The sequence below is a fragment of the Mytilus trossulus genome, chromosome 1, assembly GCF_036588685.1.
Source record: "Mytilus trossulus isolate FHL-02 chromosome 1, PNRI_Mtr1.1.1.hap1, whole genome shotgun sequence".
Taxonomy (NCBI): Eukaryota; Metazoa; Mollusca; class Bivalvia; order Mytilida; family Mytilidae; genus Mytilus; species Mytilus trossulus.
In genome coordinates this window covers 35,248,886-35,274,884 of record NC_086373.1, presented here as the reverse complement: position 1 = coordinate 35,274,884, position 25,999 = coordinate 35,248,886, and the positions used below count along the sequence as shown (strand labels likewise).

The 25,999-nt window shown below is 31.1% G+C and overlaps 1 protein-coding gene across 1 annotated transcript in view; it reads left to right on the top strand.

The window, feature by feature from the left end:
• Positions 1 to 21,037, top strand: part of LOC134722705 (glycine dehydrogenase (decarboxylating), mitochondrial-like) — a 44,106-nt gene extending 23,069 nt beyond the window's left edge. Inside the window, exons 12-26 of the mRNA XM_063586330.1 lie at positions 599 to 679; positions 1,673 to 1,773; positions 5,963 to 6,089; positions 6,358 to 6,500; positions 9,689 to 9,764; positions 10,092 to 10,217; positions 14,027 to 14,106; positions 14,805 to 14,874; positions 15,557 to 15,669; positions 16,075 to 16,334; positions 16,744 to 16,839; positions 17,514 to 17,621; positions 18,244 to 18,308; positions 18,906 to 18,986; positions 20,491 to 21,037. Of these exons, the coding sequence (XP_063442400.1) occupies positions 599 to 679; positions 1,673 to 1,773; positions 5,963 to 6,089; positions 6,358 to 6,500; positions 9,689 to 9,764; positions 10,092 to 10,217; positions 14,027 to 14,106; positions 14,805 to 14,874; positions 15,557 to 15,669; positions 16,075 to 16,334; positions 16,744 to 16,839; positions 17,514 to 17,621; positions 18,244 to 18,308; positions 18,906 to 18,986; positions 20,491 to 20,646 (1,683 nt within the window). The 3' untranslated portion in view covers positions 20,647 to 21,037. The remainder of the gene's footprint in view (positions 1 to 598; positions 680 to 1,672; positions 1,774 to 5,962; positions 6,090 to 6,357; positions 6,501 to 9,688; positions 9,765 to 10,091; positions 10,218 to 14,026; positions 14,107 to 14,804; positions 14,875 to 15,556; positions 15,670 to 16,074; positions 16,335 to 16,743; positions 16,840 to 17,513; positions 17,622 to 18,243; positions 18,309 to 18,905; positions 18,987 to 20,490) is intronic.
• Positions 21,038 to 25,999: the final 4,962 nt, after the last annotated feature.

The window sequence follows — 25,999 nt, the reverse complement described above, 5'->3', positions numbered from 1 at the left end:
GGAAATTTTGCTGTATTTGGTTATTATCTTGAATATTATTATAGATAGAGATAACCTGTAAACAGCAATAATGTTCAGCAAAGTAAGATTTACAAATAAGTCAACATGACTGAAATGGTCAATTGACCCCCTAAGGAGTTAATGTCCTTTATAGTCAATTTTTAACAATTTTCATTGGGCCAAGTTCATTATAGATAGAGATAATTGTAAGCAGCAAGAATGTTCAGTAAAGTAAGATGTACAAACACATCACCATCACCAAAACACAATTTTGTCATGAATCCATCTGCTTCTTTTGTTTAATATTCACATATACCAAGGTGAGTGACACAGGCTCTTTAGAGCCTCTAGTTGTAATAGTATTCTAATGATAATTGTATACAGGTATAAGATACTATTCCAAATTGATTATCTTGAAACCATATTATCTGTATTACGTTGTTTATATCAGAAAGAAGTATTTGTTTTATTTGTGCTTTACAAAAATGCAAGTGGGCTCTACCTGATACATCAGTTTTCTAATTTTGAATTAAAAAAATATTTGAAACACAATTAAATAAGCAGTTGTCCTTGTAATTATGTTTACTCATTATTTCAGATTGGAATTGCATTAGATGAAACTGTAGAAAGAGAAGATATGAGAGATTTATTGCAAGTTATAGGATCACCAGCAACACTGGTAGGATGGATTGATTTAAAAAATATAGTTCTTTTAACCTTAGTTTATGGCAGGTCTAGTAATCCCTCAACTCTTTTTGTTTGTCTGAATGACTGTAACTAGAAACATGTTGCCTGTTAGCATTTTCTTTTGCAAGTGGGCATGAAGTGTTGCCCTTGTATGTACATCCTAAAATTAGTTTATGTTCTCTAACTTAAGTTTGCCTTGACCAAATGATATGAAAATTATCCATGATGGTTGTTTTCACAAAACACAGATCAAGTACAAAATTAAGTTTCATCACTATTACTGTTCTTGGGTTATATTCCTCTATAGCATTATATTGAAGCTCGGACATCATCTGTGTCCCATTTTCTGTTTTTATTCATCTGCCTTAATGTCACATCCTTTTTATTGATAGTCTAAATTTTCAAAACACTCAATTGAACAAAGTTATATTTTATCAAGCTTTTCTCTGCAACTATGGATGGGAATGATTTTAAATTTGGTCTACAGCTTCATTATGATCATTTGAAATGTGATAGGAATATTAACTTCAAATATTTCCTTGTACAGCTTGTTAACTTCTAGTTTCTGAAAAACAAGCGTAGCATGTTGAAATCCTTAAGAATTTGCAGTTTGAAGACCTTAAAATCATTGCAGTTTTCAATTCTTGCAATTTGCATATTATTAAATAACACATTTACAAAAACCTAAAGGAAATAACTTAGTCTTCATTCAACAAAAAGAGTCCATAGAGTTTCATCTTTGTGAAGAAATTGATTTGAATTTGTAATTTCTAGATTTTGACTTTTTAGTCCAAAAAATGACTAAAATCACATGAAAAAAATTTCAAGACCCATTGTTAGTATAAAGTTAACAATTGAGTAACAATCCTTTTTCATGATCATCCCTTCCTGTTTCTTTGGTAAGGCTATTCATTTCATACTGTCAAAATATGCCTTCATTCCTTCATAATCTCAAATAAATATGATATGTATTATCTTTTTTAAGGAACAAATCTGTGAAGAAATTGGACCACACCCAAATGCTGCTATTGAAAGCACACCTTTCAGGAGAACAAGTGATTTTCTTACACATCCTGTTTTTAATAGGTAAAATATTTTTTATTAAAAACAAAGGGTAGGAATAAAGAGTTATGCTCATGTGTTGTCAAATTAATCTTAAAAACTTTTTTTTTATTATCATTAATTATTTTCCCCCTTCATCTCTGACACAAAATTCTATGCATTTTTCAAATGAAAGAAATATACATATATTTTTATGCCCCATTTATGGGCATTATGTTTTCTTGTTTGTGCATCCATCTGTTCATTCGTTCATCCATCCGTCTGTTCGTCCCGTTTCAGGTTAAAGTTTTTGGTCGAGTTAGATTTTGATGAAGTTGAAGTTCAATCAACTTGAAACTTAGTAAACATGTTCCCTATAATATGATCTTTCTAATTTAGGCCAGGATTTTTTAATTTGTTGGTTTACGGATCCGCCGACCCGATTTTGCCGATTTCCAAAATAAAAATAAAATCGAATTTTCAGGCTTTTTTTTATTCTCGCCGACCCTAACAAATTTATTATCCCTGAAAAATAATTAAAATATCCTTTTTTATAAAATGATATGCATTAATCACTAACAGAAGTGATGACACTTTCTGTTGTGAAAAATGAAACTTTCAGTTTACGTTTCTAAAAATAGACAAATCAATTATTAATGACCTTGAAATGTCGTTTGCGCAAATAATTTTGCGGAACGAAACCTGTGTTTAAAACCAATTACACAATAACTTCGTTTCCCTTATTTGTCACCAGTCCGTAAGATGCATGTTCTCACATAAATAGACTTGTCCAAATGTGGACAGGTGGAAGTTCAAGACATCAAGTTAAAATACTGAATTTTAACAAATCATTTGATATTTTCTTGTTTTATAGATAAAAAAAAATATCGTCCATTTGTATAAAAAACGGGAATGCATGACTACAGATTATTTAACCTGATATTCTCGTTTTTCCAGTGGACGAGTCTATTACGTTTTTGACACGTGTGTTGAAACTTATTTTCGTACGACGCTTTTCCTTTTAATTCCTTTCTCAGTTTTCGTGTTTATTAATTTTCACCAAGTTTTGATTAAAAGCTAAGTCAAATAACTGACGTGAATCTGTTTTTCTTGTTTGTGAAATGACGATTTAATTTCGTCTTTGTCAGTGTAACCCCCTTTTTTTACGGGAAATTATTAGACAATGTCATGCGATGTTTACAGCTGAGCAATAATATTTCATCAAACTAAGATTTAAGAACGACGAAAAAATAGTATGACAAACATATTATTAGAAAGGTGAAATATATTTTTATTTAAAATATCAGTTTTCTGTCTTGAAAGATCTTTTTTTTTCTTTTTTTTTCCGACCGACCGACCCGACTTTTTCATTGAGAAAATCCGTAAACCAACAATTTAAAAAACCGTGGCCTTAAATGCAAAATTAGAGATTTTATCCCATTTCTACGGTCCACTGAACATAGAAAATGATAATGGGGATAGGGCATCTGTGTACTGAGGACACATTCTTGTTTAATATTTTTTCAAATGAAAGAAATATACATATATTTTTTAATATGACCTTCATATGATTTTGATGGATAATTGACTGATACAAATTAAAAAAAAATACATTCTGCAAGTCATGATATCCCTGACATTAACATAATTGTTATAAGGTACAAAACAAGCTCACGATACTATTGATGCAATCACAAGATCCTTGTAAGAAAAGAATTAGATTGAAAATGATGGATATAATGAGTTATATTCTTATCTTTGTCAAATTTATACCCAGAATTTAATTATTACACAATCTAAAAATTCCACCCTCCTACTGAATCCTAAGCATAGGGTTTAAAAAAAAATCACTCAGACTATACATTAGTACATGAATTCTAACAAGGTGAACCAACACCTGAAGTGGATATCGTGTGGTTGATTAATATAGTATATGAGTAAAGCAGTGTTAAAATATGCAAAAAAACTAAATTTCTATTGAATTTAAGAATTGTACATTAATACCCGCAGAGGATGATGATTAATTCTGAGTAAATGGTACATAATGACTTGACATTGACTTGACAATAATACATGTATTTTTTTGGAAAGATTAGACTTTGTTCTAAATCTTTACTTAGGCACCACCCTCCCTAACAACAGGACAGGTTAGCTACTGTTACTAAATGTATTCACACTAAGATAAAGTTCCCTATGGTTCTCATGTATGTGCACATAATACACAAATAAACTGAAAAAAACTGGGTATATTATTGGAGCAGTTCATTCAAGAATGTATGTAATTAAGGTGTGTTGATGTGCAGGCTTTTTTAAAACATTTTGATTAGGTAAGTGGGTATTGATTCCACTAGAATGATTGACAACTGTCATTATCACTAAACAATCAGAGACAAGGTGGACCTTTAATTACAAGGCCCCACCTCCTAAACTGCCAATCAAATTGACCACATTACCTATCAACCTCAGTCTTACATAATTATACAGAGTACTCCAATATCCATCAAATTCTTAATACACAAGTATTTGACCTCATAATTGAATACACAAATGTGTATATTAGATGTTTGATATTTATAAGGATGATATATTTATCTATTGCCAATTACTTTTGATCTACATTACATTAAGTGATTCTGTAAATTATATCTGAAAGATAAATGATTAATGGATTAACAAGATCTTAAAAAAATTAAATATGAATATATTAAATATGAAAATGTAAAAGGTATTCAAGTATGGCCTATAATTTACCTGATAAATTTCCAATAATCATCTGTAATTAATCAACAATTTAGATTAGTTCACTTTTTTTTTTTATCAGGAATTGACTTGAAACAGTTTTGAAATTTATAAACTTTTAATTATAACAAACCATTGTTTATTAGTTTATTTCCCACCAATCATTATGTCTATTTTAGTCATTTGAATTTTTATTAAACGTATAATATATTTTTGCAATCAAGAAAGAATCCACATTTCAATGAAATAAGTTTTTTAATTAGTTTACGTTGAAAAATAAAATTGAAAATGCCCTGTGTTGAAAAAAAAATTGAAAATCTGATCAAAAGGCACTCTAAAACTTTTAATTTTCAATGCCATATAACCTCTGTTTCAACTTACAAAATGCCCCAAAACAACATTTTTAGATTATTTTTGTTGGCACTTTAAAGCTTTTAGCTGTTGGTCTAGACTAAATTTATTACTTAGAAGGATAGTTGATAACATTAACTAGAAGAATTTTTGCATTTTTTTTGTTTTTTTGAAACATATTCTGAACCGGCAACATAATTTCGATTAGATATAAACTGCAGTTTAAAAAAAAATGTGCAAATTTAGAGACTCATATTATTTAATTTGAGCTCATTTTATCCTCACACTGAAAAAGCAATTTTCGTTCTAAAGACCTGCTGTAAATGCAATTTTCAGCAATAGTGCTCTATAAATGTTCATTTTCCCCCACCATACCTTAATATGAAATAATTCAAACTACTCCTCTAATCTTTCCATGAGTGATATCCATCACTTTGATTATTTTATTTAAGAAGAGTTGAATTTTGTAAAAAGAAAATTCTCTAAAACTAAGTCAAAAGGTACTATGTATAATTTTCAAGCATTGTGGTAAATTTAATTTGATCACAAATCAGAGAGGTAAACGTGTGCTTTCTAATGTAATTAGTTTGTAACGATAGTTTTCATTGGACGTTGATAAATATTTTGAGGGGTTAGATTCCACGTTCTACCAGTCTATAACTAAGAAAGCCACCATTTTGAATTCTGATTTTTTGGGGATATGTAATTTTTCAAAAAATAAACAAGATATTCACATTTTGAGCCCACAAATCTTCTTTTTGTCTATGTTGAAACCATTCTGAAGCTTACGAAAAGTAAAAGTATGTTTAGTATTCATGTTTGACATCCAGATTAAACACATGACGTCACATTGTTTAGATGCTAAAGACAGTTTAGCGGACTTTTTCATTTATGTCATTTTTAAACCAAAATATTTATTAAATGACATTTATTTTAATATGTGGCATTACAATGGAGATAACTGTATTGTATTTTAAGATTGGCCTTCGTAAAACTTGATTTTACTGTAGCAAATATCCGTTTACCTATCTCCGCTCCGCGTCGCTACAGTAAAATCTACGTTTTACGAAGGCCAAATTTAAAATACAATACAGTTATCTCCTATTTTTAAAAAATACTAAGAAAATTGTTGATGTATTTTTAGATTCCAGTCAGAGACAAATATTGTAAGATACATGAAACAGTTAGAAAATAAAGATTTATCCCTTGTACATTCCATGATTCCACTTGGCTCCTGTACAATGAAGTTAAACAGTACTACAGAAATGATGGTAAATTTTGTTGTATTATTTTAATCTCACAAAGTCAGAATTAAGTGTGTTGTTCGTGCAGTGACAGGATAAAAAAAGTAAAAGTATGTGATTATTAAAAAAATATGCCACAAGTGACCAAACAATTCATTAATTTATGAGCAGCATCAAATTTGATTTTATCTTGCATACTGATGTTTTTCAAATATTCAAATATTTAAATAATGACCTGTTGTTTCTTGAAATAAATATGTTTCAAATATAAATATTGTTCTATGTTATAATTCAGCCATGTTCGTGGCCAGAGTTTGCCAATATACATCCATTTGTGCCACTCGAACAAACAGAGGGATATGCTGAAATGTTTAATGAATTAGAACAGGATCTTTGTGAAATAACAGGATATGACAAAATATCATTCCAACCAAACAGGTCAGTAATTTGTAAATTGTTGCCCCGCAAACTAACCAAACAGGACAGTAATTTGTAAATTGTTGCCCCGTAAACAAACCAAACAGGACAGTAATTTGTAAATTGTTGCCTCACAAACTAACCAAACAGGACAGTAATTTGTAAATTGTTGCCCCGTAAACTAACCAAACAGGACAGTAATTTGTAAATAGTTGCCCCGCAAACTAACCAAACAGGACAGTAATTTGTAAATTGTTGCCCCGCAAACAAACCAAACAGGACAGTAATTTGTAAATTGTTGCCCCGTAAACTAACCAAACAGGACAGTAATTTGTAAATAGTTGCCCCACAAACTAACCAAACAGGACAGTAATTTGTAAATTGTTGCCCCGCAAACTAACCAAACAGGCCAGTAATTTGTAAATTGTTGCCCCGCAAACAAACCAAACAGGACAGTAATTTGTAAATTGTTGCCCCACAAACTAACCAAACAGGACAGTAATTTGTAAATTGTTGCCTCACAAACTAACCAAACAGGACAGTAATTTGTAAATTGTTGCCCCACAAACAAACCAAACAGGACAGTAATTTGTAAATTGTTGCCCCGCAAACTAACCAAACAGGACAGTAATTTGTAAATAGTTGCCCCACAAACTAACCAAACAGGACAGTAATTTGTAAATTGTTGCCCCACAAACTAACCAAACAGGACAGTAATTTGTAAATTGTTGCCCCACAAACTAACCAAACAGGACAGTAATTTGTAAATTGTTGCCCCTCAAACTCACCAAACAGGACAGTAATTTTTAAATTGTTGCCCCACAAACTAACCAAACAGGACAGTAATTTGTAAATTGTTGCCTCGCAAACTAACCAAACAGGACAGTAATTAGTAAATTGTTGCCCCACAAACTAACCAAACAGGACAGTAATTTGTAAATTGTTGCCTCACAAACTAACCCAACAGGACAGTAATTTGTAAATTGTTGCCCCACAAACTAACTAAACAGGACAGTAATTTGTAAATTGTTGCCCCACAAACTAACCAAACAGGACAGTAATTTGTAAATTGTTTCCTCGCAAACTAACCCAACAGGACAGTAATTTGTAAATTGTTGCCCCACAAACTAACTAAACAGGACAGTAATTTGTAAATTGTTTCCTCGCAAACTAACCCAACAGGACAGTAATTTGTAAATTGTTGCCCCACAAACTAACTAAACAGGACAGTAATTTGTAAATTGTTTCCTCGCAAACTAACCCAACAGGACAGTAATTTGTAAATTGTTGCCCCACAAACTAACCAAACAGGACAGTAATTTGTAAATTGTTGCCTTGCAAACTAACCCAACAGGACAGTAATTTGTAAATTGTTGCCCCACAAACTAACCAAACAGGACAGTGATTTGTAAATTGTTGCCCCGTAAACTTACCAAACAGGACAGTAATTTGTAAATTGTTGCCCCACAAACTAACTAAACAGGACAGTAATTTGTAAATTGTTGCCTCGCAAACTTACCAAACAGGACAGTAATTTGTAAATTGTTGCCCCACAAACTAACTAAACAGGACAGTAATTTGTAAATTGTTTCCTCGCAAACTAACCCAACAGGACAGTAATTTGTAAATTGTTTCCTCGCAAACTAACCAAACAGGACAGTAATTTGTAAATTGTTGCCCCACAAACTAACTAAACAGGACAGTAATTTGTAAATTGTTTCCTCGCAAACTAACCCAACAGGACAGTAATTTGTAAATTGTTGCCCCACAAACTAACCAAACAGGACAGTGATTTGTAAATTGTTGCCTCGCAAACTTACCAAACAGGCCAGTAATTTGTAAATTGTTGCCCCACAAACTAACCAAACAGGACAGTAATTTGTAATTTGTCTGCTGCATTCCTATCAAACAGACCAGGATTTCTGTTCTTTTTGTTTGCTGAAATGAATTGTCTTTGAATACAACAAAGTGAGAATGACTAAACAAGAAATACTGTGTTATGATGCTGTAACGTTGTTACCCAATACTTGGACTTTTCTTCAACTAACTAAAAGTTGGGAAAATTATATGTACACATACATCCTATTTAACACCTTTTTTTGTGCATGCGTCACCAACAGTGAAAGCATATCTAGTAATTGCTCCACTTGTTGCTCACTTTCTTTAGATTCCATAGAAGGGAATGATTTAATATTTGGTTGGACCTAAGCTTCCAAAACAGTCACATTTCTGGTATAAATTTATAGGACATAGTCTGTCTGGGGCCAAGCCTGAATCCGATATCCAACATGGGTTTGTCATTTCAGCATTCATGTTATTCAGAAATTTCACCTGTTTCTTCTACGTTGTTCATTCTACAACGATGAAAATGTCATTTATACCATTATCTTATAATAATTTCCAGTATTTCCCTAGGAAATAATGTGGAAATAACTACTTAAACTCAATAATGCTAGTTAAAAAATGTTAAGCTGGCTCAAATATTTTTTGGAATCCCTGGTCTCAACCTTGTTAATAATTAGCTCACCATGTAAGCAACTTTTACATATTGAATTCTATTTCATTTGTTTGGTCTTTTTCTGAGAGTTATCTCATTGGCAATTATACTACATTTTCTCATTTTATACAACAAAAATAGTCAAGAATAGATTACTTGATAATTAATATAGAAATTACTAAATATTTGTAATATTACATCTTCATCATCTCTATCGGTTGTCAGGAATATGACAATAAATGATATTATTCATCATAAATAGATGATATACAAAGGATAGCTGCAACAACTGGTTAAAAAATAAACAAGAAGAAAAGTAAAATATTGCGTGTAAAGGTAAACAACATCCAGCCGATTGCATTGGACAATGAAGAAATAGAGTTGATGGACAGTTTTTCATACCTTAGAGCTGTTATTAATACCGGAGACCATGCAACAGCAGACATAACAAAAAGAATGAAAAAGACAAGAGCAGCATACTACATGTTAAGAAAAATATGGGCATCAAACCAATACAGAAAGAACACCAAAATGACAAAACATATCTAGTACCACAAAAAGGAAGAGGGAGTTTATAGGACTTGCATGATGCATGATCTGCAAAAATGTCTTTTTCTAAAAAGTTGTTTTATAGTTATAACATTGTTAGAATATAACTTTTTTGTGTGTAGTGCACCTTATTATTAAATAAATATCTCCATTGTATTTACAGTGGTGCCCAAGGTGAATATGCTGGATTGAGAGCTATTATGGCTTACCTCACCGCAATAGATCAAAAACAAAGGACGGTAAGTTTTCAAAGAACAAGCATAACGTCTAGCAGTGATTACAAAAAATACTTCAAAAGGAATGCATAATGTTTATTCATATATTTGATAAATGGTGATTATTGAAATGCAGTTTTTTTAATTATTTAAAAAAAAAATTATATTAGACAAACCATTGACGTTATACCTCGATTAAGATTACATAACAGTGAAGTAAATTAGATAAGTTTATATATTTTAAATTTTTATAATAAGATCATTTTAAGTTTTTTTTACAATCATAGATATGTTTCCCACATATTTTCAGGGTACTTATTCTGCCATTGCTGACGATTTTATCATTTTAAGGTATGTTTGATTCCTACGTCTGCTCATGGTACCAATCCAGCCAGTGCCCAGATGGCAGGTATGAAGATTCAGCCCATAAATGTAGACAGAAATGGTGCTATTGATATGAAGCATCTTAGAGTTATGGTAAGTCTGATTACCGAAAATAAAGTCAATAGTATCAACTTTGTTTGTGGCAGTTAAGGCCACGTTTTTTTAATTTGTTGGTTTACGAATTTTCCCATAAAAAAGTTGGGTCGGGGGAAAAAAAGAAAAAAAATATCTTTGAAAACAGAAAAAATATGCAAAATAAATATATATTTCACCTTACTAACAAAATGTTTGTCTTATATGCTGTTTTGTCATCATTTCTTAACATTCATTTCGATGAAATATTATTGATCAGTGATCATGAACATCGCATGACATCGTTTAATAATTTCCTGTAAAAAAGGGCACGGACAAAGACGAAATTAAATCGTTATTTCACAAACAAGAAAAACAGATTCGGGTAGCTCTCAATCAATTCCAGAAAACTTGGTGAATAATGATCTTCAAGCACAAAAACTGATAAAGAAAAAAATGTAAAAACGTCATACAAAAATAAGTTTCAACACACGTGTCGAAAAACGTAATAGACTCGTCCACTGGAAAAACGACAAAATCGGGTTAATCAGTTGTCATGCAATCCGTTTTTTATCCCAATGATCGATATTTTTCGTTTTCTATGAAACAAGAAAATTTCAAATGATTTGTTAATATTCAGTACTTTAATTGATGTATTCCACCTGTCCACATTTGGACAAGTCTATTTCTCTGAGATGATGCATCTTACGGACTGATGACAAATAAGGGAAACACACTTATTTTGTAATTGGTTTTAAACATAGGTTTCGTTCCGCAAAATTATTTGCGCAAAAGACATTTCAAGGTCAGTTAAAATTGATTTGTCTATTTTTAGAAACGTAAATTGGAAGTTTTATTTTTCACAACAGAAAGTGTTATCAACTTTGTTAATGATTAATGCATTTCATTTCATAAAAAAAGAAAATTTTAATTATATTTCAAGGAAAATGCATTTATAAGGGTCAGCAGTAATAAAAAAGCATGAAAAGTAAATTTTATTTTTATTCTGAAAATCGGAAAAATCGGGTCCGCGGATCCGTAAACCAACAAATAAAAAAACCGTGGCCTAACATAGTATGAGAAAAAATTGTGTTTTTTTGTCTCTTCTGCGACATAAGTGGCAAAATTAAAACATAAGGATTATGTCTGTTGGTGGGGACAAAAGCTGTATTAAGCTTTATATTTCAGAGGGTAGGAGGCTACATACTTTGTACACAGATAGGTTTTGTTACAAAATTCATGTCTGTTATATGTTTATTGTTCTTCACCTCATATTCATCGTCAGCTTGAAAAATTAAAGTTTTGGTTATGTAAATTTCTGACTTTTTATGAGTAATGGGGTAACTATATTTGTGGTATGGGTTTCTTGCAAGATATTCAGTGAAGAAAGTGTATAAGCTGAAACGTCTCACCTGCTCTACTGTTAAAGATTCAAATTTGTGTTTAAAGTCTTGCCATAATACATAAGTCTGCTCAGATTTTATAAAACTTATTTACACTTAAATGTACTAGCAAGTCCTGCCTGACATCATCATTTTTATGCCCCATTTATGGGCATGATGTTTTCTGGTCTGTGCCTCTGTTTGTCCGTCGGTCCTGCGTCAGGTTAAAGTTTTTGTTTAAGGTAGTTTTTGATGAAGTTCAAGTTCAATCAACTTGAAACTTAGTACACATGTTTTCTATGATATGATCTTTCAAATTTTAATGCCAAATTAGAGTTTCACCTTAATTTCACGGTCCACTTAACATAAAAAATGATAGTGAGAGTGGGGCTTCCGTGTTCTTTGGACACATTCTTGTTTTTATACGCCCGTCAAAATTTTGACGGAACGTATTATGGTATACACATGTCCAGTGTCTGTCCGTCTGTCTGTCCTGCTTAAACATGTCGCACCGTAACTTGAGAACGACTTATCCAAATTTCATGAAACTTAAAACAGTTGTTTCTTATGATGGTCAAATGATCTGTATACTTTTTGGTGAAAATTAGATTTAAACTTTTTGATTTACGGCACTTTGTAACTAAAACAGGGGTGTGTTTTTTTCACATGTTGCACTGTATCTCAAAAACGATTCTGGATTATGGCTTAAAACTTTAAACACTTCTTAGTTATATTAATCTTAATATCTGTATTCTTTTTGGTGATGATTCAAAATTTCATTTTTGAGTTAACTTATTGTGTATTTTGTAAAAAAGGGGGATGGTTTTTTTACATGTTGTGCCGTATCTCTATAACAATTTATGATTATTGCTTAAAACTTTACACACTTCTTTGTTATATTGATCTTAAGATCTGTATACTTTTTGGTGATGATTCAAAATTTTATTTTTGAGTTATTGAGTATTTTGTTAAACAGGGGATTTTTTTTTACATGTCGCGCCGTATCTCAAAAATAATTTATGATTATTGCTTAAAACTTTACACACTTCTTTGTTATATTAATCTAAATATCTGTATACTTTTTGGTTTTGATTCAAAATTTTATTTTAGTGATATTTAGTTTTTTGTAAAAAAAAAAACAGGGTGGGGGGTTTCCCACCGTGTCTCAAAAACTATATATGGTTATTGCTTAAAACTTTCTCAGAAACTATTTATGATTGTTGCATATAACTTCCACATAAGACATCGGGCATATCATGCGCTCATGGTGCAGCTGTTTATTGTTTTATTTTATGTTGGTTCATTTATGTTTGATTTTAATTTATGTTAATTCACCTGTATTTAATTTGGTTTTATGTTAATTCATTTGTGTTTAATTTGGTTTTAGGTCATTTCATTTGTGTTTAAATGTTATTTTATGATAATTCATCTATGTCAATTGTCTTTACTCATCAAATTACTTTTGATAAGAACAGATGCATTTGCTGATTATAAAAAACTAGCATGTATCTACTGGTATTGTTAATGTTCTGAAAATTTAGGTAATGGTTAGATGTAGGTTCAAGTAAGAGCAAAACATCTAGTTATGATGTTTTGTCAGTTAATCAACAGATTGGGCGCATGCATTTGCTTCAATTTTTTTTCAAAAATCCAATCTTTCATTTGCGCCAAAAAATATAAACTTTATTTGCGCCATTTGGTCTATTTTGCTTTTTTTTTTTTTTTCAATAGTTGCTAATCTTTGTGAGAACTGCTAGAAAGTGACCTTTATGTTCAGATATAATTCAATATCTTTATCCTGAATATGCATGAAATTTTTGCAACTGGATTTATGCAAACCACAATTAGTCAATCAAGTATGAATTTCAGTAAAACACTTCTGAATATTACAAATAATCAAAATGTTTAATATAAAAAGAAGATGTGGTATGATTGTCAATGAGACAACTATCCACAAAATACCAAAATGACACAGACATTAACAACTATAGGTTACCATATTTGATATTGAACCAATTTGATACATTTTACATACAATACTATATGGATGCAATCAAAATGATATTGGCTATATTAAAAGGAGATTTTGGGTTCAAGAGAGACAGTAAACCCAACAACACAATAAAACAATAGCAACTGTCTGTTCATAGGTTAAAAATTAAGTTCCACCAAGTATACACAAAGCTTCTTATCCATTAAGATATTGATATACAGTTTAAATACTGTAAACCAATATATTTTGGAAACTTTCGCGAGTAGAAAAATAACGCTAATATAAATCGTCTTGAATATGTAAATCTTATTAAACTTCATCAAATAAATCAGAAAATCGCGAAATTAAATAGCAGCAAAGTGGTCAAGAAAGGGTAAAACGCGAAATAAAGTATCCGCGAAAAATAAGTTGGTTTACAGTAGACATATTCTTGGATTCTGTGAATTATATTACAGGTAGAGAAACACAAGGACACTTTGGCTTGTATGATGATTACCTACCCATCTACAAATGGGGTTTTTGATAAAGATATCAGGTAGGATTTTATACATTTTCAACATGAAGGTGTGGATTTTTTTTCATTTTTGATTGTGAAAGAAAATTGTGTTATAGAAAAAGTTATTAATATGACCATTTTCCAAAAGTGAACATGAGATAAGTATAAGATGTGGGTTATAGTGTCAGCCCAAGATTTAACAGAATTTTTTTTGAACATTATATGTAAAAAGTTATATAGCCAATATACACATGTATTCTCAATTAATCTTGAAACAATTTTCTAATATCTGTTTATTATTATAAAAAGTGGGGGTATACTGTTTTACCTCTATCTGTCTGTCCGTCTGTCTGTCTGTCCCATTAATACTTTTCGTTGCATCTTTCTCAGGAATTGCATAACAAGGATTTCTGAAATTTGGTTTCAAGGTTTATATAACTCACCTATACCATGTGATGCATTTTCAGATTCATCACTCAACATTTGCCGAACACTTATATCCTTTTACACATGACATCCAATTTAAAAATTTCGTCACATTTCTATCAAGAACTGCATGACAAGGATTTTTGAAATTTGGTTTCAGGGTTTATATATGTCATCTATACTGTGTGTTGTATTTTCAGTTTCATCACTCAACAACTTCTTGTTTACGGTCAAGTATTTAGGTGGTGGTATCATCAGTATGCTACTAATTTCCCTTCTTCTATATTTTAAAATCCTTCTTTTCATTGCAGAGAAATTTGTGATTTGATCCATGAATATGGTGGACAGGTATACTTGGATGGTGCCAATATGAATGCTCAGGTATTTTTGATTGTAGAAGAAATGTAACCTTTCCCCAGAATGTGTTAGTCTTTGTCAGACTATTTAAATTTGATTTATAACTTTTATTTATTAAATATAAATCAAACTGAAGAATTGCCATTTTACTTCTGTCAAACTGTAGTTCATTTTGATATGAATGGAGTTTTCATTTGGTCAGATAGATATTTACAATAGTCCATGCATCCCATTTGCCAATTTGATTCTGTAATTACACACTTTTTAAACAAATTACTTCCCTTTGTCAATAGTAGACTGGTTCCATACCGGACAGAATTAGCTTTTTCCAATGCAAAGCATGATAAGTTAAAAGTAATGTATGAGTGATTTGACTAGTTTTTCATGAAAAATAATTTCTGTTGACAAAAGTATTTAGCTATACAACAAATTATTGTAATTAAAAGATTTGAAAATCTTAAAGGTTACTCACATTACGCACAGGTAAATTTACTCTTTTCCCTAGCTCTCCATTGTCAATAAAGATTTATGTACCTCATAAGGTAGACAACAAAAAAAGGATCTCTAAATAACAAGAATATGATTACAGGTGTGATATCTTTCTTCATATCATTTAATGTAATTTTTTACATTCAGGAATTAAAATCAAATGATATTACTTGGTACAAATTGCATGTATGTAGTATGTGTATTGCATTTTTTTAAGGTTGGTATATGTAGACCTGCTGACTATGGATCTGATGTATCTCATCTTAATTTACATAAAACATTCTGTATACCTCACGGAGGTGGTGGGCCTGGAATGGGTCCTATTGGTGTGTAAGTAAAATCATAGAAATTTTACAGAAGCATCTCTGTAGATTACCTGAACATTTTGGGTTTTCTATATTAATGATTAGAAAAGTTAATTTTCAACATTCTGAAAGAGGACATAACTTTTTTGCCTGTTAATGGTATGGTGCATGGGTAATTGTAGTTAAAAATAATACATGTTGAAATTTCCTTAAAAGAATAGGTTTTATAGTTAAAGTTATTTCAAAATGTTTTTTCCAATGAACACTTTCACTGTACTTTGAAAAAACTTCCTGAACCAATTGTTAATGTGACTGAAAATAAAATCATGTTAAAAAGATTTTTTTCAACAGATATAAATGATTTACTTTCTGTGTCTTCCTAAAGTGTGTATGCATTAATTCTTCATATTGACTTATGATAAAATTTTAGACGAAAACATTTGGCACCCTACTTACCAACACATCCAGTTATTCCTCCATATGGCACCACAGGTCCAGAAGCCAAGTCATTTGGTGTAGTGTCAGCAGCACCCTTTGGTTCTAGTGCTATTTTACCGATCTCTTGGGCCTACATCAGAATGATGGGAGCTGAGGGATTACGTCAGGCATCAGAAGCTGCTATACTTAATGCTAATTATATGAGTAGAAGGCTTGATGGCTATTATAAAACACTGTACAAAAATGAAGAAGGTTAGTTTTTCATTGATCGGCAGTATCACAGATGAGTTTCAAAATCAGCTCTGATTATATATTTTGAAAACTTCTCTTCCTTTGAATTGTAAATTTTAAGGAAAATCTATAATATAAGTGTCCTTATCTTTATTTTTAATCAGAGTTTTAGGAAAGCCAGGTATATAAAAAGCTAACTACATTTGTTTCATAGAGTATCAAAATCAGAAGAGTTCCAATATATGATGTATGATAGTACTTTTATTCCTGTACTACCCATGAATATAAGGGTCGAGCATAATATAGCAACTAGTGTTCAATTCAAGATATGGGAAACTGAACTGGTGAAAGAAGTGGGCCCAGACATTGATGTTTACATTCCTTGGCCTGTATGGTTATTTAATATATTTTTTTCTTTCACATTTTATAGGTATGGTTGCTCACGAATTTATACTTGACTGTAGAGATTTTAAGAAAAGTGCTAATGTAGAAGTGATGGATATTGCAAAGAGACTTCAGGATTATGGTAGGAATAACTGCTTTTATTTATTACATTGGTTGCATTGAATTACATTGATTTCCCATTGAAATAAAAACCTATAATTTCACATTCAAAATAAAACTGGTTATTTTAATCCTCTGACTTCATACAACAGTAGGCTTTGTCAAGACTTCAGATCAAAACAATTTGTGACATTTTATACTTTGATTAAGAGGAAAAAGCTATTTGCCAATGTAATAATAAGAATAACTAATAAAAAAATTCTAGTATCGAAAATATTCAACTTGTGACCGAACAAAACTGATAATTAATTAGTTCATTTATTCACAGTCTTTGGTTCACTGTCGTTAGTAATTAATGCAGGAGTTCAATAGTTTAGGAATGTAAGCTATATGCAAAATTGAACAAAAATTTGTGACTTTTCTCAATTACTGTATGTTTGCCTTGAATTTCATTTTGACGACATAACAACAGCTCTTGAGCGTAACTAAATGATAGTAGTACATAGTACTGAAAAAGGATTGACAAAAACAATCAACCACACATGGCCCTGAGAATACAACTTGTTACAGGCATAACAAGTGGTTGCTTTCCTGTTAATACAAACCCTCCCCATTTTGCCTTTTGATACCATATTTCATTAAAGATCAAACGTAAAGAGTTGTCACTGATTTTTTAGTTCTGATTTGATCTTTTAGGATTCCATTCTCCAACAACATCATGGCCTGTAGTAGGAACATTGATGATTGAACCAACAGAATCAGAAGACAAAGATGAATTAGACAGATTCTGTGATGCTCTTATAGGTAAGTTAAGTATAGGAATATTACTACCATTGATTTTACCTATTAGTCTATATTGAATTGTAATTTTTCAAAAAATTGTGCAGAATTTATCTTTGCTTCAAATAAACAAATACTTTTCATGAGTGAAGTTTTATCCTGTACAGTTCTATAGTAAAAATTTCACATAACATTTCAATGCATATAAAAAAATTATCACCATAGGATGTAAACCAATTAAATGTTTACCCCTTTTATTCCTGTTAACAAGCTTAAGTAACCATGTCACCTGAAGTTATCAAAGTTTTTAAAGGAAACAAGATATATGTTGTGCTCTCATTGTTGGTAAACTATGTAAGCTCACTTTTGATTTTCATAAAATTCTAATATGACATTGAGAAATAATTGAACTTTATTCTTTAAAAATGTGAAGTGCTTATAATGTGCTCATAGATCAGCTGTTTATTGGTTATTTCATCAAACCAAGGAAATGAGTTAAACAAAATCTTGAAAGAATATTTTTGAAAGAATATTTTTTTAGGATACACATTTTGTTGTTGCACTGTTCCATCATTATGTCTATGCGTAAATAAACATGAAAAAATATTGTTTTAACCTGTTTCAGTAAAAGTAATCTCTTTTACAGCAATAAGAAAAGAAATAAATGATATTGAAGAAGGAAGATCTGACTCAAAAATTAATCCATTAAAGGTAAAAGATTTATATTCAGTATATAGAAAAAAGAAGATGTGGTACGAGTGCCAATGAGACAACTATCCATCCAAGTCGCTATGTGTAAAAAGTAAACCATTATAGGACGAAGTAAGGCCTTCAACATTATGCACATTTTATACAGCACATTAGATAAATTAAAATAGTTACTATTTAAAGGAATTCTCATCATAGTTGCAATTAAGTTGGTGGCTTCAATAGGCATTGAATAGTGAGAATTTGACAAATATTAAGATGTTTCAAACATTCATAAAAGCTGAATATAGAAATAATGTTTAGCTACTAGCAGTTATATTTTTCAATTTCTTCAAAATAAGCTAAAAAATCATTGCTGAATTATAATTGGCTTGCAATTCAATTATAATTCAACCTCACTACATTCATGCAATTTTTATGGGAGATGGGTTATGCTTACTGCAAAAATAAGACACAAGAAAGTTTTCTGATATATAGTACATGTATTTGTATTTTTTTAAACTTTGTCATATATTTTTTATTCATAATCTTCTATCAGATAAGCTTTGGACCTGTGTGACGACGTACTTATATTTATAAATTGTTATGATAACATTACAGATGTCACCGCATTGTCAAAAAACAGTAATATCTTCTAACTGGGATCTCCCGTACTCACGAGAAGTAGCAGCCTTTCCATTAGTAAGTATTAGTTTATTCAATGTTGCTGATCATTTCTTTCTTAACTAAAAACGCTTGTAGGTATTCAGATTTTGATATTGGGTTCAAATTAATAGCAAGAATTATATCAGTATCAGTTGACACTATTTTCAGTATATAGAGTCTTTAGCTCATTTGGTCTGGAAATGTTTTCATGCATCTCCAACCCTTTAAGGCACAACATCTTCATAGAAAGTTTTTTGATAAGTATATCAATATTCAGGAAGCATTTTTGGATGACTCATATTTGTTTCGTATCAGAAATAAGCATGAACATCAGGCCTTGCATACTTTTGCAGTCAAAACAATTTTGGGCATGATTTTCGAAATCAGATTCAGGAATCAACTAAATCAAGATCAAGCTCACATTATTATATGCTTAATACTGAGTTTAGTTTTATGGGCAAGACCCCAGAGGTTTTCTCTTATTAATCAACTGACATGAGAGATTTTTTAGGAACTGCAGAGTCAATTGAAATGTTAAATTATGTGGTTGTGGTGCTCATCTAGAGCCTCAATTGGTGTCATTTACAAAAGAACTTTGTTTAACATTAGAACCATCGACATTGTTTCATTCCAAATCTTTTAAAAATATTTGAACGCATGAAAAGTCAATGACCAGAATATGTGACTTTTATTACCAGAGAAATCTCTATACCATTGTGGATTCATTTATTTCTGATATATAGTACATTTTCTACATTTGAAAATGCCTGTACCAAGTCAGGAATATGACAGTTCTTGTCCATTAGTTTTTGATGCGTTTTGTTATTTGATTTTGCCATGTGATTATGGACTTTCCTAATTGATTTTCCTCTGAGTTCAGTATTTTTGTGATTTTACTTTTTCTTTATATATTTAACTTCATGAATATGTCAAAGTCTGCATACAAGACTAAAGAAAATGTGTAAAGGATACTTTGTTGAACATTTAATGAATGGCTATTATCTATTTTGAATTTATTGAACCATAAAACTAATTTTTGACTTCTCACATTGAATAATTTGCGAAGCGGATTATGTAAAATGTGAAGAGTCAAAAATTAGTTTTATAGTTCAATAAAATCAGAATGAATTATTGCCATTCATTATAAATAAATTTTATAAAAATAAGGCTCAAAGAACATTTTATAATATTTATATTAACAAAAACAACGTACACACATGTTTGCGTATGAATACACAACGTCAAAGTGGGCGTGTCGCCATCAAAATTGACAACATTGAAAATAAAACTAATAATTTTAACCAATCAGAAGACAGTAAATACACCAAATTTATTTATTTATATTTTTGGTTCACCTTTAGCATCAAAATCCACTAAAATTGGTATCCATGAACAAGTAAGAATCCACAGTACATTATATTATGCACTATATATTATACACTGATTTATCACAGAATCATGAAACAGTCACCAATATAAAAAAATAAATAAATTGTAGCTTATTTTATTTTTGAAAGCATGTAATTATTTGTTTTTGTAGCCCTACCTGAAAGCATCCACTAAATTTTGGCCTTCAGTATCGAGGATTGATGACATATTTGGAGACCAGAACATTGTTTGTACCTGCCCACCTATGTCATTGTATGAATCACCGTTTATTGAAGTTTTAAGTGAAAAAGAGAAGGTCAGCCAGTAAATATGGCTTAAAATTGAATTATTTTAAATTGTGCAAAATTTTATGATGATATACATATGCTGGACATGATTTTAGGACAATTTGTTAACATATAACAATTACAAATAAATTAATGAATACTGTAAATTTAGATTTTGATGCATGTGTATGGTTTTTTGTGAATCTTCAACAACTGACAATAATGTGAGGTTTATTTTTACCATTTCTTCATATGTTTTGAAAAAAGTTATAATTGGAATTTTAATTATTCATTATGTAACATTTTTCACATTCATTAAACTTTGCATTAATTTCTGATTATTATTGTATATTCTGTTATTGCTTTGTGGCTGTGATATTTAACCACAGAACTGATGAATAAAGTTTAAGAATATCATATTATATTTATAAACTGTTTTATTTCTTTATTCGAAAATCAAATTAGTGATAACGCATTCAAAAATTTGTCTTTCATTCAGCTTCTACCTAATTTTTGTTGGATATGCTTTTGGGGTATTAACTTCAATTTGTTTTGACTGATATTATATTTGTGCATTGAGAACAATGTTGGTTTTTTTTTCTGTTTCAAGTATATTTTTTTTTCTACATCTATATAGGGTTACCTTTGTATCACCTATAATGTTGAATACAGGATTTCTCAATTGCCTTAGAGGGAGACATTTACCTGTCAGATTTCACTTATAATACATTTAATATTGCTCTGAAATTCATTTGACAAATTGTTAAGGATTTTTTTAGTCTTCCTGAATCTCAGTTATTCATTTGCAGAAATGTTTTCATGACTTGTTATAGTGACCACCTAGTATAAACACTCTACTAGAGAAATATGATTGTGATATCAATTTAAATATTAGAAGTGGTTTGGTAGTGATTTATTACAACTTTGCCCCAAAAGACTTTCACTTATTGTTCTTTATATTATGCATGATTAGTCATCTTCTTTTAGAATTTGAATAAATATCAATAGTATAATCAATCTTACGAAATTGCTAAAATATAAATGTAAATGTTTTTAAGGACGCCAAAAGTGTATGAGAGAAGTAATTGAATCTGTTATTTTTTTGTGTGTGATTCAGGAAGTTTTGGTTTAAAGAATTATCTGGGTTAGTTTAAACATATTTATTTATAGTGGATTGGGAAACAAGTTTTGCAACTTATATTAATCCCTTTCCACTTTGCGGGTGCGAGTGCTGCCTTGTAGCGGCATTAGCCTACTCTTTTTCGAAATCTACAAGGGTGTCTTTAACGTGCAAGAGATATGGCTCTCTCTTAACACGGGTCAGCCATTTATCTTCCCCTTCCGACGGACTATCATCGTTTCCTCAAGACCATACTTGCCAATGGTGTCAAGGGAGAGCCGAAAATCAGTCCCTGAAATTTTCATCCCAGACGGGAATCGAACCAGGAACCTTTGTGTTAGTAGTCCGATGCACTAACCACTACACCACGGCTCAATTATGTGGGTTGTGTTCACTATCATAGCTGCTATGTATGGCTACATAGATTTTGACTACTGAAAATGTGTAGCTAGACTAATCGATTAATAATTCTAGATAGCCCCAAAATGAATACACTTTTTGTACTAATAAAAGAATCCAAAAGAGCATCAGAAAGGTTGTTACCCATGGGGTCCAAGAACACAGTTATCGTCCTTTGGTTTTCGCTGTCTACGAATATAGTCCCTAGTGTAAACTGTGTATAACTTGCATGTCTTATTTAATACACTTTCCCAATTTATTTCTTGATATTAAATGCATGAAATATTAAGAAGGGGGATGTAATTACATGTTAAAAAAATTTGGGTGCTGAATCTTTATTTTAAGTAGTGATTTGGTCCAGTTCAAAAAGGTCAAATTTTATCACGTCTGAAGCTGTCAAACTGAATTTTACACCCCCTTAACACAGAATTGTCAATATTTTGAATTAGAGCTGGTAGAAGTTTCTATAATTTTGATATTATTTGTCTCACTGGTAGAACACTACACTGTAAAAATCTTTTTGAGAAAGAGCAGGTGCCATTTTTTTAATTTGAATTTATTGTCTGAAAGAAATACACTACAAAATAACTGTGTTCTCGGGCCATGAAATTATTCTGATATGCTAGCTACACTGCATATCCTTCAACATTGATAGACATCTAAGACATAGTGACTATACTAGCTGTTAAGATATTGAATACATCCCTAATAAAGCTTTGTACTTTGTCCTAAAGGTTTAGGATAGTACATATTGGTAATTGCTTTCAACAGGAGTTTTTCTTTTAGATCCATGAGTACAACCAAAGCATATTTGTTTCTTGTTTTTGTTAATCATTATTGATATTACTTTACCAATAACCCATGTTTTGTATCTTAATTAACTTGTTATTTTGTGTTATATTTTACTCTACCATTTTTTCATTTGATTGATCATTATAAGGTTTTCTTTGACTTGACTATTAAAGTGTTTCTCACCATTTTTTGCAGTTCTTTAAAACTTCAGACCAAATTTGTTCCATCAAAACAAACTGTTTGACAGGTCAGAATTTTTACCAAACTATTTTAGAAGAGCCACAGGCAAGTCAAACAGTTTGAATCAAACTATTTTAGAAGAGCCTCAGGCAAGTCAAACAGTTTGAATCGATAAGCAAATTTGTACATGTAAGAATAGGTTAACATTTTAGAAGGAATACTGTGGTCACTGCGTTTTTTTTGTTTGTTCCATTGTATTTCTTTTCCATGTTTAATATAAATTGCACATATTGTAATAACAGATAAGAATAGTTTTACAGTATAGAAATAATTCTGTTTTCATTGTGTGTTCCTTTTTTTGTTCCACCATTTTGTTTCTTCAACATGTTAAGAAATCAGCAAAAACCTAACTTTTAAAGCTTTAATTAAACATGTGTAATTCAGTTAAATGTATTTTGTTGAATTTCATTTGTACAGTATTTGAATAATTTTTTGTTGCACAAGTTGTTCAGTTTACTGTTCAACTGATCAATAAATTTTTACACCAGTGAATATGATTTTTTAATTTGAAATTGGCCCATAGAAGGAATATTGCAAGCAAGATTTGTCATCTGAAAATTTTAGCAATCTTCCTTGTCTTACCTGTCTGGTTTTTTTATGTCTGTTGCTGTATGTCAGGTCCCTCTGTTATTTATCCAACATGTCTGATCCTCTTTGTGACATATACTATCTGTTTAGTCGTTAATACAAGTCAGTCTTATCTGTCTAGTTCTGAATATGTCTGTCATATTTGTCTAATACTAAACATATGTCACTCATATCTGTCTGGTCCTAAACATGTCAGTCCTATATATGTCTAGTCCTAAACAGATGTCACTCATATCTGTCTAGTCCCAAACATGTCTGTCCTATCTGTCTAGTTCTAAACATGTCTGTCCTATCTGTCTAATCCTAAACATATGTCAGTCATATTTGTCTAGTCCTAAACATGTGTCAGTCATATATGTCTAGTCCTAAACATATGTCAGTCATATTGTCTGGTCCTAAACATATGTCAGTCATATATGTCTACTCTTAAACATATAGTCATATTTGTCTAGTCCTAAACATGTGTCAGTCATATCTGTTTAGTCATAAACGTGTGTCAGTCATATTTGTCTAGTCCTAAACACATGTCAATCATATCTGTCTGGTCTGATACATATGTCAGTCATATTTGTCTAGTCCTAAACACATGTCAGTTCTATCTGTCTAGTCCTAAACACATGTCAATCATATCTGTCTGGTATAAACATGTGTCAGTCTTATGTGCCTAGTCCTAAACATATGTCAGTCATATCTGTCTAGTCCTAAACACATGTCCATCATATCTGTCTGGTATAAACATATGTCAGTCCTATGTGCCAAGTCCTAAACATATGTCAGTCATATTTGTCTAGTCCTAAACATATGTCAATCATATCTGTCTAGTCCAAAACATATGTCAGTCATATCTGTCTAGTCCTAAACATATGTCAGTCATATCTGTCTGGTCTGAAACGTATGTCAGTCATATCTGTCTAGTCCTAAACAAATTCAGTCATATCTGACTAGTCATAAACATGTCAGTCCCATCTGTCTAGTCCTAAACACATGTCAATCATATTTGTCAGTCATATCTGACTAGTCATAAACATGTCAGTCCCATCTGTCTAGTCCTAAACACATGTCAATCATATCTGTCTAGTCCTAAACATATGTCAGTCATATCTGTCTAGTCCTAAAAATATGTCAGTAATATCTGTCTAGTCTGAAACATATGTCAGTCATATCTGTCTAGTTCGAAACATATTTCAGTCATATCTGTCTAGTCCTTTACATATGTCAGTCCTATTTGTCTAGTCCGAAACATATGTCGGTAATATCAGTCTGGTCCTAAACATATGTCAGTCATATTTGTCTAGTCCTAAACATATTTCAGTCATATCTGTCTGGTCCTAAACATATGTCTGTCATATCTGTCTGGTCCTTAACATATGTCAGTCATATCTGTCTTGTCCAAAACATGTGTCAGTCATATCTGTCTTATCCGAAACATATGTCAGTCATATCTGTCTAGTCCTAACATATGTCAGTCCTATCTGTCTAGTCCTTAACATATGTCAGTCCTATCTGTCTGGTTCTAAACATATGTCAGTCATATTTGTCTAGTCATAAATATGTGTGGCTCCTGTCTGTCTAGTCCTAAACACATGTCAATCATATTTGTCAGTCATATCTGTCTAGTCCTAAGCATATGTCACTCCTACATGTGCAAGATCATATCTGTCTGTTCCTGTCTGTCTAGTTGTAAACACATGTCAGTCGTATCTGTCTAGTCCGAAACATATATCAGTCATATTTGTCCAGTCTTAAACATGTCACTCCTATCTGTTTAGTCCTTAACACATGTCAGTCATATCTGTCAGTCCTTTCTGTCTAGTCCTAAACACATGTCAGTCAAATCTATTTGATCATATTTTTCTAATCCTAAACATATGTTTGTGCTATATATGCCAGATTGGATCTGTGTAGTCATATCTGTGGTATCCTTTATGTGTCAAGTTCTATTTATATTGTTATAAATATGTCAGTCATGTGTCTGGTTCTATCTGTGTCAGAACCGATCTGTCTAGTCATACATACATGTATATGAGTCATCTGACTGGTCCTACTTGTGTCAATTCCTATCTGTCTAGTCCTAAACATGTCAGTCATATATGTTTTGTCATATGCGTCAAATCTTATCTTTATTGTCCTAAATATGTCAGTCATGTGTCTTGTACTATATGTGTCAGATCATATCTGTCTATCTATCTGAAGTACATACGGACAACTCCAACAACTTGTTAAAATACGTAACAGACAGCTCCGAAATTAATAGC